Here is a 14,907-nt window from a genome sequence, read left to right as displayed (position 1 = left end):
AAGATCAAAAAATGTTACATATTTATTCTGACAACACCTAGTACGAGTAATAATTTCATAAATTTGCAAGCAAGAAGCATATTTAAAATGTTGAATTACATAGTTATTTCAGAACAGATTAGATCAAAAAAGTAACATTTTTATTCTGACAACTTATCAGACCCAACTTACAACTTATTCATCATTTTATTTGCCTGTACTCTTTTTTTTTCTAACAACAAACCACAGACATGGAGGCACCATCACTGACCCAGGATAAGAGCAGAACTACAAATGCTGGTTTATTCAATGTAAAAAGAAACTAAAAAAATATATAGAAAAGAAAGCAAAAAAGAGAGAATAAAAAAATCAGTTCTTTATTTATAAAAAGGTAATGTCAACTGTATTATAAAAAAATATGTCAATTGTAAGTGTAACTGGTTTCAAATACATTGTCTTGGAAAATGAAATAAAAAAGGATGTATAATGAACATAAAAAAATAATCTCATGTATATGTCATTCAACTGTCCCTATAAAGCTATAGAGAAGCTTAAAACCTCGAATAATTCAAATAGCACATTTTAGATAAATACAATAAATCTCAACATATATTTAGTTCCAATCGGGAACATTTACAGAATACACTAAGTGCATACATATTTCTCTATAACCTGTGAATTCATAAATATATATCGGAAAACAAATTATCATATAACTTTATAACATTAGCTATCCATATTACATAATATCATTTCAATTAATGTCACAATTACCATGAAATAATCTATAGAATGAAATAGCATAGTAGCCATATTACTCTACTCTCTACTAATTTCAAAATTGGAATAAATTGAATATAAATACATTTAAACATCATTACTGAAGCTAAATTTATCTTTGAGATTTTTTAATACTTTGAATATTTTATTTTCATCGCAAACATTACATTCATCTTGTATATCTTTGTTTGAATTATCAGATTCCTTCTTGTCAGTTTCATTTTCATTAGCTTTCTCATTTTTCTCTTCGGTTTCATCACTTGATTTCTCGTTGTCATCATTTAGTGTGCTTGTACTTGATTGTTGAGATGTGTCACTGTCATCATTTCCATTATCATCATTTTCCACATCATTTATATAAATGAGTTGGTGCAGTGTAATTACGATAAATACCAAAATCACTCCATAATTGACTACTGACAGTGTAAACGGTCCCAATAAGAATACAACCAAATTTATCGGAATAAAAGTATTGGCCAAAGTGTCATAATGTTCCCTGGAATAATATAAAAATATATTAAAAAAAATTTCATGATTTTGGATTTTGATTGCATTGAATTTGACACATATTGTTATCACTAACACTCTTGAATCCACGGTTAAAAAATATGGTTCAAATTAAAAATATGTTAAAATTTCATCCAACAAAAACATAACTGTATATGATTGTTAATAGGATTATTTAAAATATCAAAAGCCTTACGCTTTTCTTTTTGGCAGATCCAATTGCCAAATAACACCCGAACAAACTGTCATCACACAGGCAGGGATGTAGGAAGAATCATCTTTCATAGTTACACAATATCTGAAACAATTATTTAAATTCAAATTTTCTAAATATGATGCTAGATGCTAGTTAAATACTGTTACGAGACATAAACTATTGGGGTGGTAAATTTTTACTTTAGCAACCCTTTAATATAGATATTACATACTAAAGCTAAGGTATGCCCTTAGTGACTGTTTTTGGTGTTGGTGTTTTGGTTATCAGGTCTGAATGCGACAGAACTTAAATACGTTAGACTTTTTTCGACTTTATTTAAGTAAGCTATAATACTAACTTGAAATTCCTGGCCCAAGTCAAAAGTATAGGTATGTTAATGATAGTGATTATCAACCATAAGAGAAACATCATCATGTGGAAGTTCAATTTACTCATTTCTTCATTAATAATGATGTCATCATCATCATAATCATCAGGTTTTGTATTCTTTCCCGATTTGCACACTTTAGACTCTTCCTTAGTTTCTTTATCATTGTCGTTTTCATTGTCTACGGATAAGAGTTTGGTCTTTTCGTTTGATCCCTTAGACGAAAATAACTTGCAGATCCTGCTACCTATTATCGCCAGCAATTTATAAACGTAATCTTCGAGGTAATCTTGGTACATTTTGGATATCTGAAAATGTAAACATTTTTAATCTGTTGACCATAGACAATTTTAATGTTGACAGCTTAGATCATAGAGTAAGTTACACACCAGAAACGCATAGAAGGCAGCGCCGAGCGTCAGTGCTGCCGCGCCGCAAGTGTGTGTTGCGAAGCCCATGGTGATGGTTACTACCAATGGTAACTTACGAAGGCCCGAAGCCACGTCTTCCCCAATATTGCCCCCACCATGCCAAACAATCCTGTACATAAACACATAAACAATTGGTGCTGTCATACTCAGACTTTTTATTAGGAGCTATGAGGGTCCTAAGTGTGGGTTACTAAAAACTTAACACATATTAATCACATCAAAGACTAGCAAGATTGTAGATCTGTCACATAATTTCATTTCAATATGATCTTCATCTATACCAATACAAACAGGGACGATTTGTATTTTTGTATGTATTTCAAAATTCTTTTGCCTTAGAAAGCTACATTATCACTGAGTAACACAGCCAATATGATCAGATTTTTTTATTGGGCGTAGCCAATCACGGGGAAATGCTATATGTTATGAATATTGGAGTATCTGCAAGACTAAAATAAATTTAATACTTACAGTGCAAAGAATCTATAAGCAATTTGCGAGCTGAACACGATAATTGCCAATATAACCCCGTGTGCGATGAAGAAAATGCCCATAGCCGTGTAATATGATGTTATCACCAGCAGCAGGGAACGCCCGTAATACGCTAATTCTTGATTATTAAACGTCACCACATCATTCAAATACGATGGAATTTGTCTGGAATAAAAATAACATTACAATTTGAATATTTCAATCTATTAATAATTATGTTCCACTAGCAATTTGATAAAACATTTAAAAATATTACGACGACATATTGACAAGCTTGTAAAGTAAATTTGTTTATGATTAAAAAAAATCAGTATAAATAAAACAATACAACAACGTGGTTTTTCGTACTATAATGTTTTGACTTTATGCAATAAATATTATAAATGCGAATGTTTGGATTGTTGGATTTCTATTAGAAGGTATCTCCAGAACAGCTACATAGATCTCGTTGAGATTTGGCATAGATGTAGAACATAGCCTAGAGGAACGCATAGGCTACAATTTTTTTTAATACAGTGCAGACTGCGTCGCGGGCGACATATAGTTTCTATAAAATTTAGTATACAGGGGATTTCGGGGGCGATAAATTGATCTAGCTAGGAATCATTTTTAGAAAATGTCATTTTATTCGAGTTTTATCGATAATCAACTTAAACATAAACTTAACTTTTTCAATCGGTAAGATCGAAAAATGTTCATATTTCATAATTTTATTAGTAATTCGTACTTAAATATAATTTCCAAAAAACACAATTTAAAAAAAAAATACCGAGCAAAGCTCGGTCATCCAGGTACTGATACTTACGTGAAGACCATACTGATCATTCCAAAAAATATGATCGCGTACAAAGCTTCAGCGTATTTACACAACAAAGCTTGATGTACAGACATACAGGTGCCGTCGGTGTACAAATTGATTATATTACTTCTAGTTGCCATCAAAAGTATCACAACAACGTATGGGAACAGAACTACCGAGTAGTTCCTCACCACTTCACCCAAACGGAGGTACCAAGATGATGATAGGCTGAAAAATCATTTTTTTTATAAGAGAATTGGGCAAACGAGCAATATTATGTTAGACATTGTTTGGTTAAATACGTGTTTAACCCTTTGAACGCCGGTGAAGAATATTATGGACGTCAGTGTTTTTTTTTATAAGAGAAGGGGGCAAAAGAGCAGCGGGAACACCGAGGTGTTCATAGACGTTCATGGACATCAGCAATACCAGAGAACCACAGAGGTGTTGCCGGCCTTTGAGATGGTGATACGCTCGCTTCTTGAAGGACCCTATGTTTCACACATAAATATGTACCACGACACTACTTTCAAGAACGCATAATATTTTCTATCACCATGATTTGTCTATAACGCGCGGCGGGTATTATAGTCATGGTACAAAAAGGTTGACATATCTTTAAGCTAAAATGTATTTAAAACATTGTATAGTTTTTAACATTATTATAGTAATTATCTAGGACTTGTACTAGAATATTTTTTACTGTAACAGACAAATGGCGGGTTTCAAACCCGCGATTGATAAATCGATAGTCTCTATATGTAACCATTAGGCTATTGGCGTTTTATTTGATTGTTTTGTGAGAATATGTGTAAGTAAGAGCTATTAGGGACTACTTACCTAATAGTATAAGTACATTTTGGATCCAACAACAAAGTAACTTTAACCGTTTCTGTAGAAGCTTCCGATGGATAGTTAGGACTACTCTTGAATAGTCGTAACTTCATCGGAGATCGCTTTAAATACCTGGAATAAAGTATTTATTAATTAGAAACAAACTATATCTGTTATTTTATTTTCATTCATAAATCCTTATAACTTGACCTATTAGGAGATAATCTTTTTAATATCTGCTATTTTTAGATATTGAATTATATTATATTCAAAGGTATTTAAAAGATTTTTTTACACACAACAATCTTACGAGTATAGATGCGACAATTTTTTTTTTTCATAAGGTGGCAAAGCGGCTACCTGAAATCGCTGAAATAGCGAAGTGACCGTTGCCCATAGACATACGCAACTGCATATGCGTTGCCTACCTTTACTCGACGGAGAAGGGGATGCACAGAAACAAAAAACCTTCCCTTTCCATGCATCCTCTCAGTCAGAACGTCCATTTCTACTTCCCATCCTTTCCTTATAAGAAAAAGGGTGGGAAGAGAAAGGGGATTAAATTAGGCCACTTGATGCGTGTCTTCTGTGTGGTTGTGACATTTCACCGGGCGAGCGGGGACAATTCGTGCGAAGATGTTAAAGCGGGCTCTACCACTGTTAAAATTTGGATGGTTGTTTCCTAGAAGGTATCTCCATAATGTTTTAACTAATATCGATAAAATTTGACAAAAATGTAGAACATAGTGTGGGAGAACACATAGACTAATAAGTTTTTTTTATTCTGCACAGACGGAATCACGGGAAAGAGCTAGTAACAAGATAAATACACTGGTTATATATGTAACATGTAAATACTTACGTAAAATAATGATAATATTCATAATTCTTAGCCCAAGGGACGTGCAGCTCCGCGGATACGTGATAATGCTTGTTTGAACAAGTCGGCGTTGGTTCTACGTAAAGCAAGTAAGCTTGATGTACAATAACCAAATCATGGATCTCAAGTTCATAGTAAACTGCGTTAGGTTCAGTCTCCTGTATAATGGTTGTACTACCAAGTAGCGGTGGTTTTACGTCAATTATCCTAGAATTATAGTCGTTAATATCCACGTTCAATGTTACCTGCAAAAAAAAATTCGTTTGAAATATTGTAAAGACCAAATTTGGTTTTACGTTTCTGTGGTTACGTTAGCGGGAATAAGGTTTCGTTAGAGAGAAATAACAAAAAGATTATTACCGTTTTTTTAAGTATACACATTAATAAAATTTAAGTGTTTGTATGTATTATCGTAAGAATAAATTACATATCGTATAATTTATTTACGTTGCTGACAACGTAAAAGGAGTTTATTTTTATTTTTGTCAGTCTATCTGTGTGTCCACTAGACAGCGTTTGTTCCGTGTAATCTTCGGAACAAGTGTACTGATTTTGACGGTACTTTGACGAGAAGATAGCTAATAGACCCGGGTATGTCATAGGCTTTTTTTTAATTCTGCGTCGATGAAGCCTCGAGCGACCTTTAGTTAGTAAAGTCTTGTAAAAGTTTTCATAATTTTACCGAAAAGATACATAATATAGTTAGATATCGTAGAGTTATAGTCATAATGTTTGAGACAAAACCACTTAAAAGTAGTCAAAATCTAACTTACAGGTTTTTTCGTTGGCGACACTCTAACAACGACGTGAGACCAGTTAGGATGATTTTGCATCAGGTCATGCAGGTCGACAGTTGCCACTTTCCTACGTTCAGATACATTAGCAGAACCACTCCAACGACTCAACTCCGCCAAAGATATCGCTTCTTTGCTGTCATTTGGACAAGAACAAAAATATATAAATACAAAAGTTTTAATGGATGTTTGTTAGAAGGTATCTCCGGAACGGCTGAATGAATCTCGATGAAATTTGGCATATATGTAGAACATAGTCTGGAATAACACATAGGCTACTTTCTTTAATTCCACGCGAACGTGGTCACGTGTCTCACCTAGTTCTTGCATAAACTTCATCCCAAAAAGTAATCTAAAGTGAATCTTTTATTAAAAAATTGGCCCTTTAATGATTTTTTTATGTTTCAGCTAATCTTAATAATGTTATAAAAGCCAATATTTAGATGGATGTATGTTTGTTAGAAGGTATCTTCAGAACGGCTGGATAGATCTTGTTAAAATTTGGCATAGATGTAGAACTTAGCCTGGAAGAACATATAGGCTCTAGTTTTTTTTTAACTTCGCGCGAACGGAGGGGCGGGCGTCAGCTAGTGTACTTTATATTTTTTCAACTTACCAATGCCGGTAAGTGTTGTGAGTGAATCTCGCGTTGCAACCGAATATCCAATCTTTATCGTTAACGTTCACCGCTTCTATCGCAACAAAGCTATTCTGAGGAAACTGCACCAGACGTATCATTAAGAAAGTTAACCTGAAATAAAAATAAAAAAACTAAATATGTAAAGAACATTAGGTTACTTTCGATTTTTTTAGCCGACTTCAAAAAGAAGGAAGGAATTCGTCTGTATGTTTTTTTTAGTGCATAAACTTCCAATGTACATGAAGGTTAGCTATTTAAAAAAAAAATATTTGCTCAGCTAGGCTATACCAAGTGATTAGGATTTATCACTTTATTACATTTGAGTCATTGTGTATGCTCCAAGTCGTCTTAAAGATCAATGTGACAAACTTCAATTGTTCGTTTTTGGTTCACTCTGTGATATCATGATATCGCTTAATAATAACAAAATAATAATAACTGATGCAAGATTATTGTGATATTATTTACAATACACAGCTAATACTATTGAATAATTATTACAGAATGTATTCCACATTACGTATACATCATTATTATCTTGTGTAAATAAAACACATAATATAAACCAGACAATAAGATCTAAATTGCCGCTGTTATTTGCTACGAATATTTGAGAACATATTATCAATATAACTTGGTGTTTATAAACAGAGTTTAAAATTAGTCGTTTTATTATTTTCCCTTATACTCTTCTTCTACCTTTTTTGATTAATAGTGTACTACATCGTATTTGCGATGATTTCGAAACGTCAAGGTTGAAGATAATTAAAATATCAAAATATTAAATAACGAATCTAGGTAGGTGTCCGGTCCCTCACACTCGTTTAATTGTTAAAGCCTTCATTCTTAAAACGTAAAGTACGTTGGATACATTTCTCGTTGTTGACATCAGAGACAATGACGTTTGTACTAATAATATGCACCTTTGAGTACCTGTAACGTGTATTTTGGCATTTCTCCAAATATTTATTCATTCTATTTCAATTGCTAACTCATTTGTATATGTCATATTTAAAAATGATTGCTATTTATAATTATTACCGACATTCATACTATAACTTAATAATATTAGCAAGATTTTAAGGAATAAATTGAGACAAGTCATTGTAACGCGATTAATTCAATTAATTCTGCCTTCTATCAGTTTATAAAGTGTCTTCCTATCATGTTATGAGGTGAAAAGTTGTGACTTACTTCTTCTAGGTTAGATGAAACAATGTGAGAGCTTATTTTATGTTAATATACCTACACCTATATCCTGCAATCTTATACCTGAAATAATACTGCGATCTTACTTGTCAATATCAGGTCGATTTATCTGATAAATGCGTCGATTATCTTCATACCAAAATGCATCCGCTGGCAAAATAACTTCAGAACGAACTTTATTTTGATCCAGTGTCATCGAACGATTCGCCTGAAAATATTTATTAATAGTAACATCTGACTGATAAATGTTAAATATACTTCATAATATTTTTAGTTCAAATATCTAATTACATAATTAAATATATAGGACATATCATACATTTCTAAGACCAGAATCTTTGTTGTAAATCATATATAACAATATGTTTTAAATTGATTTTGGTCTCAGAAACCTACAGATAGTCATGCCGATAAAGCTCCATAAAGAGATGATTTGCTTAAGATTACGACATTCATTTTTATAATAATGACAGAATTTTGGGTCTATGTGGTTGTGAAACTACGTGTTTCGCCTACCAAAACATATTCATCCCTTTCATTCGTATCTAAAAAAATAGAGACAACAATCAACAATATATATTTAGGCTGTTGAAACTCAGAATCAGATGAATGACGAATATAAATTGATAAAATGTGTTTATATTGAAAAGACATGCAAAGAATGTTCAAACAATAGAAAAATACCCAAGTATTACAAAGGTCACCTAAGTTTAAAGAATTTGGGACTTAGAGCATACTCATTGTTACAAGATTGTTGCAGTACGTTGACATAAAATGTTAATCCATATTTACTATTGTTATGCACGTATTTTTAGATATTGTTAGTAAGAATCCTTTCGCGCGAATGGTGCGCTTTTGTTACAAAGTCAACTGTCCGATTGATTAGTGAGGGGACATAAACGTTGACATTTTAATAAGGCTAATGTAGCGCCGATACACCGGCAGTGCCGGATTTTCTTCCTAACAGTATGTATGACGTTGGTGCCTCAGGGGTAAAGCAATCTTGCAATAACTTGCAATCTGTATCTCCTGAGTTCAAATCCCGCCGTGTATCAATGTTTTTTTCTATTTTAGATTTACATATGTACATTTATCCGACGTTCTTATGGTAAAAGAAAACATCGTGATGCAACCTGCATATATCGTTACAGTGGAGACAACCAACCCCGACTAGGCCAGCGTTGTTGACTAAAGCCTTGTCACCCCTTACTTGGGGTAGGCTCCGAACCCCTCAGTGGGGATGTATAGTGAGCTGATGATGATGTATGCATTAGTATGTAAAATAGACCCGTACCTCAAAATATTGACTTGCTTTGGCCATTAAAAGTTGCGAGTTTTCAGTTATTTGCATCGTATTTGTGTCGACGATATCGAATAAGTATCGATTTATTGCCATCACTAGCTGTTTGCACCACACCATACTCACGTGATCCGGTGACACCCATACTCCGGGCACAGAGGTAGTCTAAAATCACAAAGATGATTAGAAATTTAGTAATAATAAATTAGCCCAAGCCAATTAACCAATGGTTAAGAGTGCGGATTCCCGATCAGGAGCTCGGGGGCTCGAATCCCGCCATTCGACTATTGTCGTAAACCATATCCGATGCCTCCAAGATCTCGGTGCATGGTTATGTGGGATCTGCTGTTTGGATTCCCAAATTTCGTATAATACTAAACTTTAAACTTCCCTCCTTAACCTCCGTTTTTACCGGAGAGTCCGTCGCAATATTAGAAGCCTTAAAGTACTTCGAATCACACAAGATTAGTAAGACAATTATATTTTCGGATTCTAAAAGCTGTCTGGAAGCAATTTTATCAAACCAATTTAGGAGTAAATCAAAATTCCCTTTCATTCTCGAAATTAAAAATTGTTTATACAGATGTTCTTCGCAAGGACTAAGGGTCACTCTTGCGTGGATACCAGGTCATTCTGGGATTCAGGGCAATGAATCAGTTGACCGTCTAGCTAAAGAGGCAACATCTTATGGGACAATGAGTCATCACAAATTATACCTTTACGATCTGTTATCCTTAGCTAAGGAAGATCTCTTAACGAGCTGGGAATCTATGTGGTCCGTTTCCTCAAATAGTAAGGGCAAATATTATGCAGACATTCAGAGCCATATACCAGTCAAACCATGGTTTTTTAAGTACTCTGGTGGAAATAAGCAAACCACGTCAACGATCTGTCGACTACGGTTAGGCCACGCATGCACTCCTGTTTTTCTGGCTAAAATTCGTGTGAAAGACAGCTCCCTATGTGAATGCGGTCTAGAGGAAGGAACGGTGGATCATATTTTTTTTACTTGTCCTAAAAGGACATCATCATTATTGGATATACTTCCCAATTCCATCCCTCGTCCCACTAACTTTAAGACTCTCTTAACTTTTGTAAATACTTCGTTTATTAATATTTTATTTGACTATATTAACACTAATAATATTAGACTCTAAGTTGTACGTCTTATAACCTACTAACAATATTAAAATGTTTGTGTCTGTCCTTTTAGGTAAATCAACAGTTTCAGGTATTATTCGTTTTTATTCTTTGGTTCACTTGTATATTCACAAGACTTCTCTACAAGCAGAGTATTGTTGCCAGTCTCTAACAAGTTTAAACAGAACCATAAACACTTGACATTGGCCCAATCCGATGAGGGAGAGCCATAAACAAGAAACAGAACAGAACAGAACCATATCCGAGCACAAGCCTAAAGCTTAGTTGGAATGGTACAAGAAATATTAGTAAATTTACAAAAATCTGCCAATATTTTCATAAAAAAGAAAAAAAAACTCATTCAGAATGCCAACATTTAGTTACTAAGTAGATAAAATAATGTCAAAATAACATGCTAAAAAGTTATTCTTTATTTATTAAAATTTCTTGAATCATTGCAAATAATCTCTGAATTTGTAATAAGGTAATAGTCGAATGGCAGGATTAACCCTCGAACACCGTGATCGGATAACCGAACCCTTAACCATTACGATATATGGACTTAAACTGCAAGGTTTTGCGCACTTTTTATATATCATAATTTATAGTGTTACACCAAGGGGAGGTTTAATGCCAACTGACTAAACAACACAGTCATGACATGTAAAAATAAAATTAAAACATGAAACTACAACCGTTGTTAAGGCATGACGCTTCTCATTAAATATGAATCGTATTAATAAATTAATTTACATTTTTAAAATAGTATTTAAAATGCAAGCTCATCTTGTGGTTCTTTTGATATTTTATTAAATAAATTAGCTGCCACGCCCACCCGTCGCAAGTCCGTCCGCGCGCAATTAAAAAAGTTAATTAGTAGCCAATGTGTTCTACCAGGTTTTATGCCAAATTACAGCGAGATCCTTTTAGTTATTCTGGAGATGCCTAATAACATAAATCCATCCATCCATCTAAACTATCTCATTAAAATATCAGTAAAATAAAATGTCGTGCAAATATATCAAAGAAATATATATTTTAACCAACGAACGAACGAAAAAAAATGTTTATTTATCGATAACATGTATTTACGTATAAACGCAAATAATAAAATACCGGAGATAAAAACCTCTCAAAATACAAAACAATTTTGTGGAGTTAATCTGTTTATCTATGGAAATGTCAAACTTGCCATCAAAGATTTATCAGAAGTAATTTCAATATTGATGGATGCAAACCATTGACGCACTTAAGATCCTATCTAACAAACGATACTATGCGTGTACAAAAACAAGACTCTTCGACGTTACGACTCACTACCCCGCAACCGTATATTAACGAAATCATCCATGTTCAATAATCTTATTAAATTATTTACTGAACTTAAAAAAACAATGCGAAAAACGTTGCCTTTACGTCATCAAATTAAGATCTCATGTTATCGATAGATTCGTAAAAAACAGAACCTAAAAGTCGACACTTCAAAAGTCAATGGTCGAAACGCACGCACGAAATTATTTCGTTATCTTTATACGATTATAAAATTAGGTCGTGATAAATTTACACACAACAAAGTGAATTACCGCATTCGACTTAAGCCGATTCGTTTCGTTTTACGCTATCTCTATCAATTAAGATAATAACATAAATCAAACCAATTTGCACGTCATTATATAATTTGGTTAAAAAAAATATAACTACTTTGATACTTACTTGTATATTGCTTTATGGACCTAAAATTTTAAACAAAATAACTGTAATTTTGTATGTAAGCAACATAATGTATGAAAATAAGATGATGAATAATTTAAATCTCACAAAAGTTAACAAAGCTGTTATTTTTTTATTACAAAATTGAATTTAAAAAATTTGTAATTCTAAAGAGCTACAGATTTCTTATTTGAAAAGATTATTTCTAATTATTTTTTTTAAATCATAACACAATGGATTAATCAGCTTAAATAAATTAATTATTCATGCTTCAAGTAAATATGTATGAATGTATACAAAGCATGACAACTATTGATTTAAAATCTACAATTACGTAACATTCAAATTAAAACTTTAACATACCAAAGCGTTTAAGCTATTAAGATTGCGTTCCCTAACAGCTGTATAAGTTGGCCGTACAAGAAGATCCCGAGGACCGCTTCCAAAGCTGATTATCAGTTTAGCCTTTTGTACTTTCTCATTATTACCATATGAGCAAGACATCCATTCGCAATCTAGTTTCTTATAAAAATCATTAAAAGGCAGATCAATGTTCAGTACTGGCTCACTAAGAGGTGATGCCAGTGCTATTATTACATTTGTTGACTGTACTGTAGTTGGATATGATAACAGACTCTTTGCTATAACTCCACCCTGTTTAACAAAAAAAAATGTAATACAACTGTTTTATAGTGTTTTATATTAATTAGTAAGCACAAGCATCTGATTATCTGAAATAGGGAAAATATAACTGCCCAATGACAAGGACAACAAATTGTCAAATACATTTTTTTTAACTCAAAGCAATACTTTACATTCAATCTGTAAATTATGCATTAAAGCATTTGTATTAAAAATCACATTAAAACTTGAAATAAATGACCTTACCATAGAATGTCCAATTATAATGACAGATGTTGGTATAGATTTGGTGTATTTATTATATTTGTATAAACTTAAAATTTTGGCAACACTCATAGCAGCAAATTCACTTTGACCTTCCAATACACTTCCACAAAAAGCAGATAATTCTTCATTGTAACTTACTAAAAAGAGAAATGAGAATACATAACCAAAACTATAGATATTTTCTAGTTAGTAGTGTAGTTTAAGATTTAATTAGAATAGATGTTGCCTGTGTCATCATCCTTGCTTCTGCACAGATGAAGGAAATTATAGGAAAATCTAGTATCAAATGCAGCCTGTATCATCCGGGGACAGTGTAGCTTCTCAACCATGTAAAAAAATTTCATATTTGTTCTTTATTTTTGAACCTTTTTTTTATAACATAAGGTGGCAAACGAGCGACCGGCCACCTGTAATCGCTGAAATAGCGAAGTGACCATTGCCCATAGACATACGCAATTGCATATGCATTGCCTACCTTTAATCGACGGAGGAGAGGATGCACAGAAAGAAAACCTATTCAATGCAAAATATCAATCAAATCTTTCCTTTCTATATTAGTATAAATAATTATTTTGTACCAAACCTGAATTAATTTATTCGCCTTTATTTATACATAGTGATTGTGTAGTGTAATTAATGAAAAATTGTATGTTACTATGCATTTACAATTACTTACTTGTGAAAAAGTCGAAATGATATTCATAGCCTTTGGATATAGCTTTTCGAAGAGCAACAGAAGCCAGGGACCTAGCTTGCATGTGACTGCCAGAGTTTCCAGGTAAAAACAACACTGGTATACCATCGAACCTAAAATTACACTTCGTTTGTCTATATACACATTCAAAAAACCACACAGGATCATAATCAATAAGGAAATAATTGCAATACAAACCACATCTTCCTAGTTTTCTCAGTAAACCTCCCTTCACTATAAGCATACAGCCCATATTGTGGGTATTTTGTCGTTGCAATTTCATCGTCTAACGATATCCGCTAAAATAAAAATTATTATTAATAATTAAATATTGATAATCAATGATTATTAATAATTAATTATTATTTATAATTTTCTCACTTTTTAACAAAAAAAAATACAAAAAATACTTACCACAAATTGTGGATATTCAAACATATAAGTCATAGAACAATAGTTATTTTTGTCACTAAAATGTAGGTTTATAATACCAAAAAAATAAACAGTTAGTGTAGCTAAAGATATTAATAATGCAGTTTCGAAAATGTGGCGAATTTGAAAAATTTTATACATTTTGGTAAGTTTTTAATTTACATATATTAGAATCAACTTAAATTAGGACTCCATCCCTACACCGTCCAAACACAAAACCCACACCGCCCGCTACCAGAAACCACTTTTAATTAATGTAACATTTACCTATGCCAATTTGCTTAACAATTTGCGAACTACGATCCAGTACTGACAAGACGTAAAATATTTATCGATTTTTACCACTGATCTCTACAAAAGGATAGGCGATTGCTTGGAAATAACAGCTCTCGTTTTGTTCCGAATTACACGCCCTTGTAGGTGTGCCTGACAGCTAATTCTACCTACATAATTAGTTCAAATCTATACCACTGCTACAATTTGCTCCATCAGCGCCAAAATGGTGAAAACCAAATGGGCACAAAATACTACGTCTTATAGCCAGTACATTTTTAGAGGTCAGTTGTATTGATCAAAACACTTGTTACTTTTTACATATCATTGTCATAGAACAAGATCAGATCAAGATGAGTTATTGATACCAGAGTGGTCCGTGTTCATTGTTTTTTATTTAAATTGTAACATCGTTTCACAATCAAATATCGAAGATTTAACAAAAGTCATTCAGAATCTAAAGACTATAAAGAACACAATAAAAGAAACATACTATGAGACATACTAAAGCCCACGAGCC

General features: G+C 32.8%; 1 protein-coding gene across 2 annotated transcripts; it reads right to left on the bottom strand.

The window, feature by feature from the left end:
- Window positions 1–338: 338 nt before the first annotated feature.
- PGAP1 (GPI inositol-deacylase) lies at window positions 339–14,590 on the bottom strand. Of its 2 annotated transcripts, none has more exons than XM_013313704.1 (17): window positions 14,097–14,590; window positions 13,881–13,981; window positions 13,665–13,795; window positions 12,968–13,125; window positions 12,443–12,733; window positions 9,224–9,394; window positions 8,016–8,137; window positions 6,697–6,831; window positions 6,060–6,216; window positions 5,269–5,531; window positions 4,413–4,538; window positions 3,579–3,800; window positions 2,753–2,938; window positions 2,240–2,390; window positions 1,821–2,158; window positions 1,463–1,564; window positions 339–1,255 (listed from the first exon to the last, which is right to left on the bottom strand). In XM_013313704.1, the coding sequence occupies exons 1-17, from the start codon at window positions 14,253–14,255 to the stop codon at window positions 847–849; spliced, it is 3,222 nt and encodes a 1,073-aa protein (XP_013169158.1). In that variant the 5' UTR covers window positions 14,256–14,590; the 3' UTR covers window positions 339–846. The 2 variants fall into 2 exon arrangements, with proteins under 2 accessions (XP_013169158.1, XP_013169159.1); XM_013313705.1 differs by having other exon boundaries at window positions 14,382–14,589.
- Between the last annotated feature and the right edge of the window lie 317 nt (window positions 14,591–14,907).

The sequence above is a fragment of the Papilio xuthus genome, unplaced genomic scaffold (genome assembly GCF_000836235.2).
Source record: "Papilio xuthus unplaced genomic scaffold, Pxut_1.1 DF827542.1, whole genome shotgun sequence".
Taxonomy (NCBI): domain Eukaryota; kingdom Metazoa; phylum Arthropoda; class Insecta; order Lepidoptera; family Papilionidae; genus Papilio; species Papilio xuthus.
Note: the sequence above shows the minus strand (reverse complement) of the source record. Positions and strands in the feature narration are given on the sequence as shown.

What these genes read in the sequence shown, in the direction of transcription:
- PGAP1 (XM_013313704.1), bottom strand. Translation starts at nt 14,255, where the DNA reads ATGTATAAAATTTTTCAAATTCGCCACATTTTCGAAACTGCATTATTA. An exon ending in AAGCAAGTCAATATTTTGAG is followed by an intron (nt 8,138 to 9,223) that starts GTACGGGTCTAT and finishes AAATATTTTCAG; the next exon opens with GCGAATCGTTCGATGACACT. An exon ending in AATCGACCTGATATTGACAA is followed by an intron (nt 6,832 to 8,015) that starts GTAAGATCGCAG and finishes TTTTTATTTCAG; the next exon opens with GTTAACTTTCTTAATGATAC.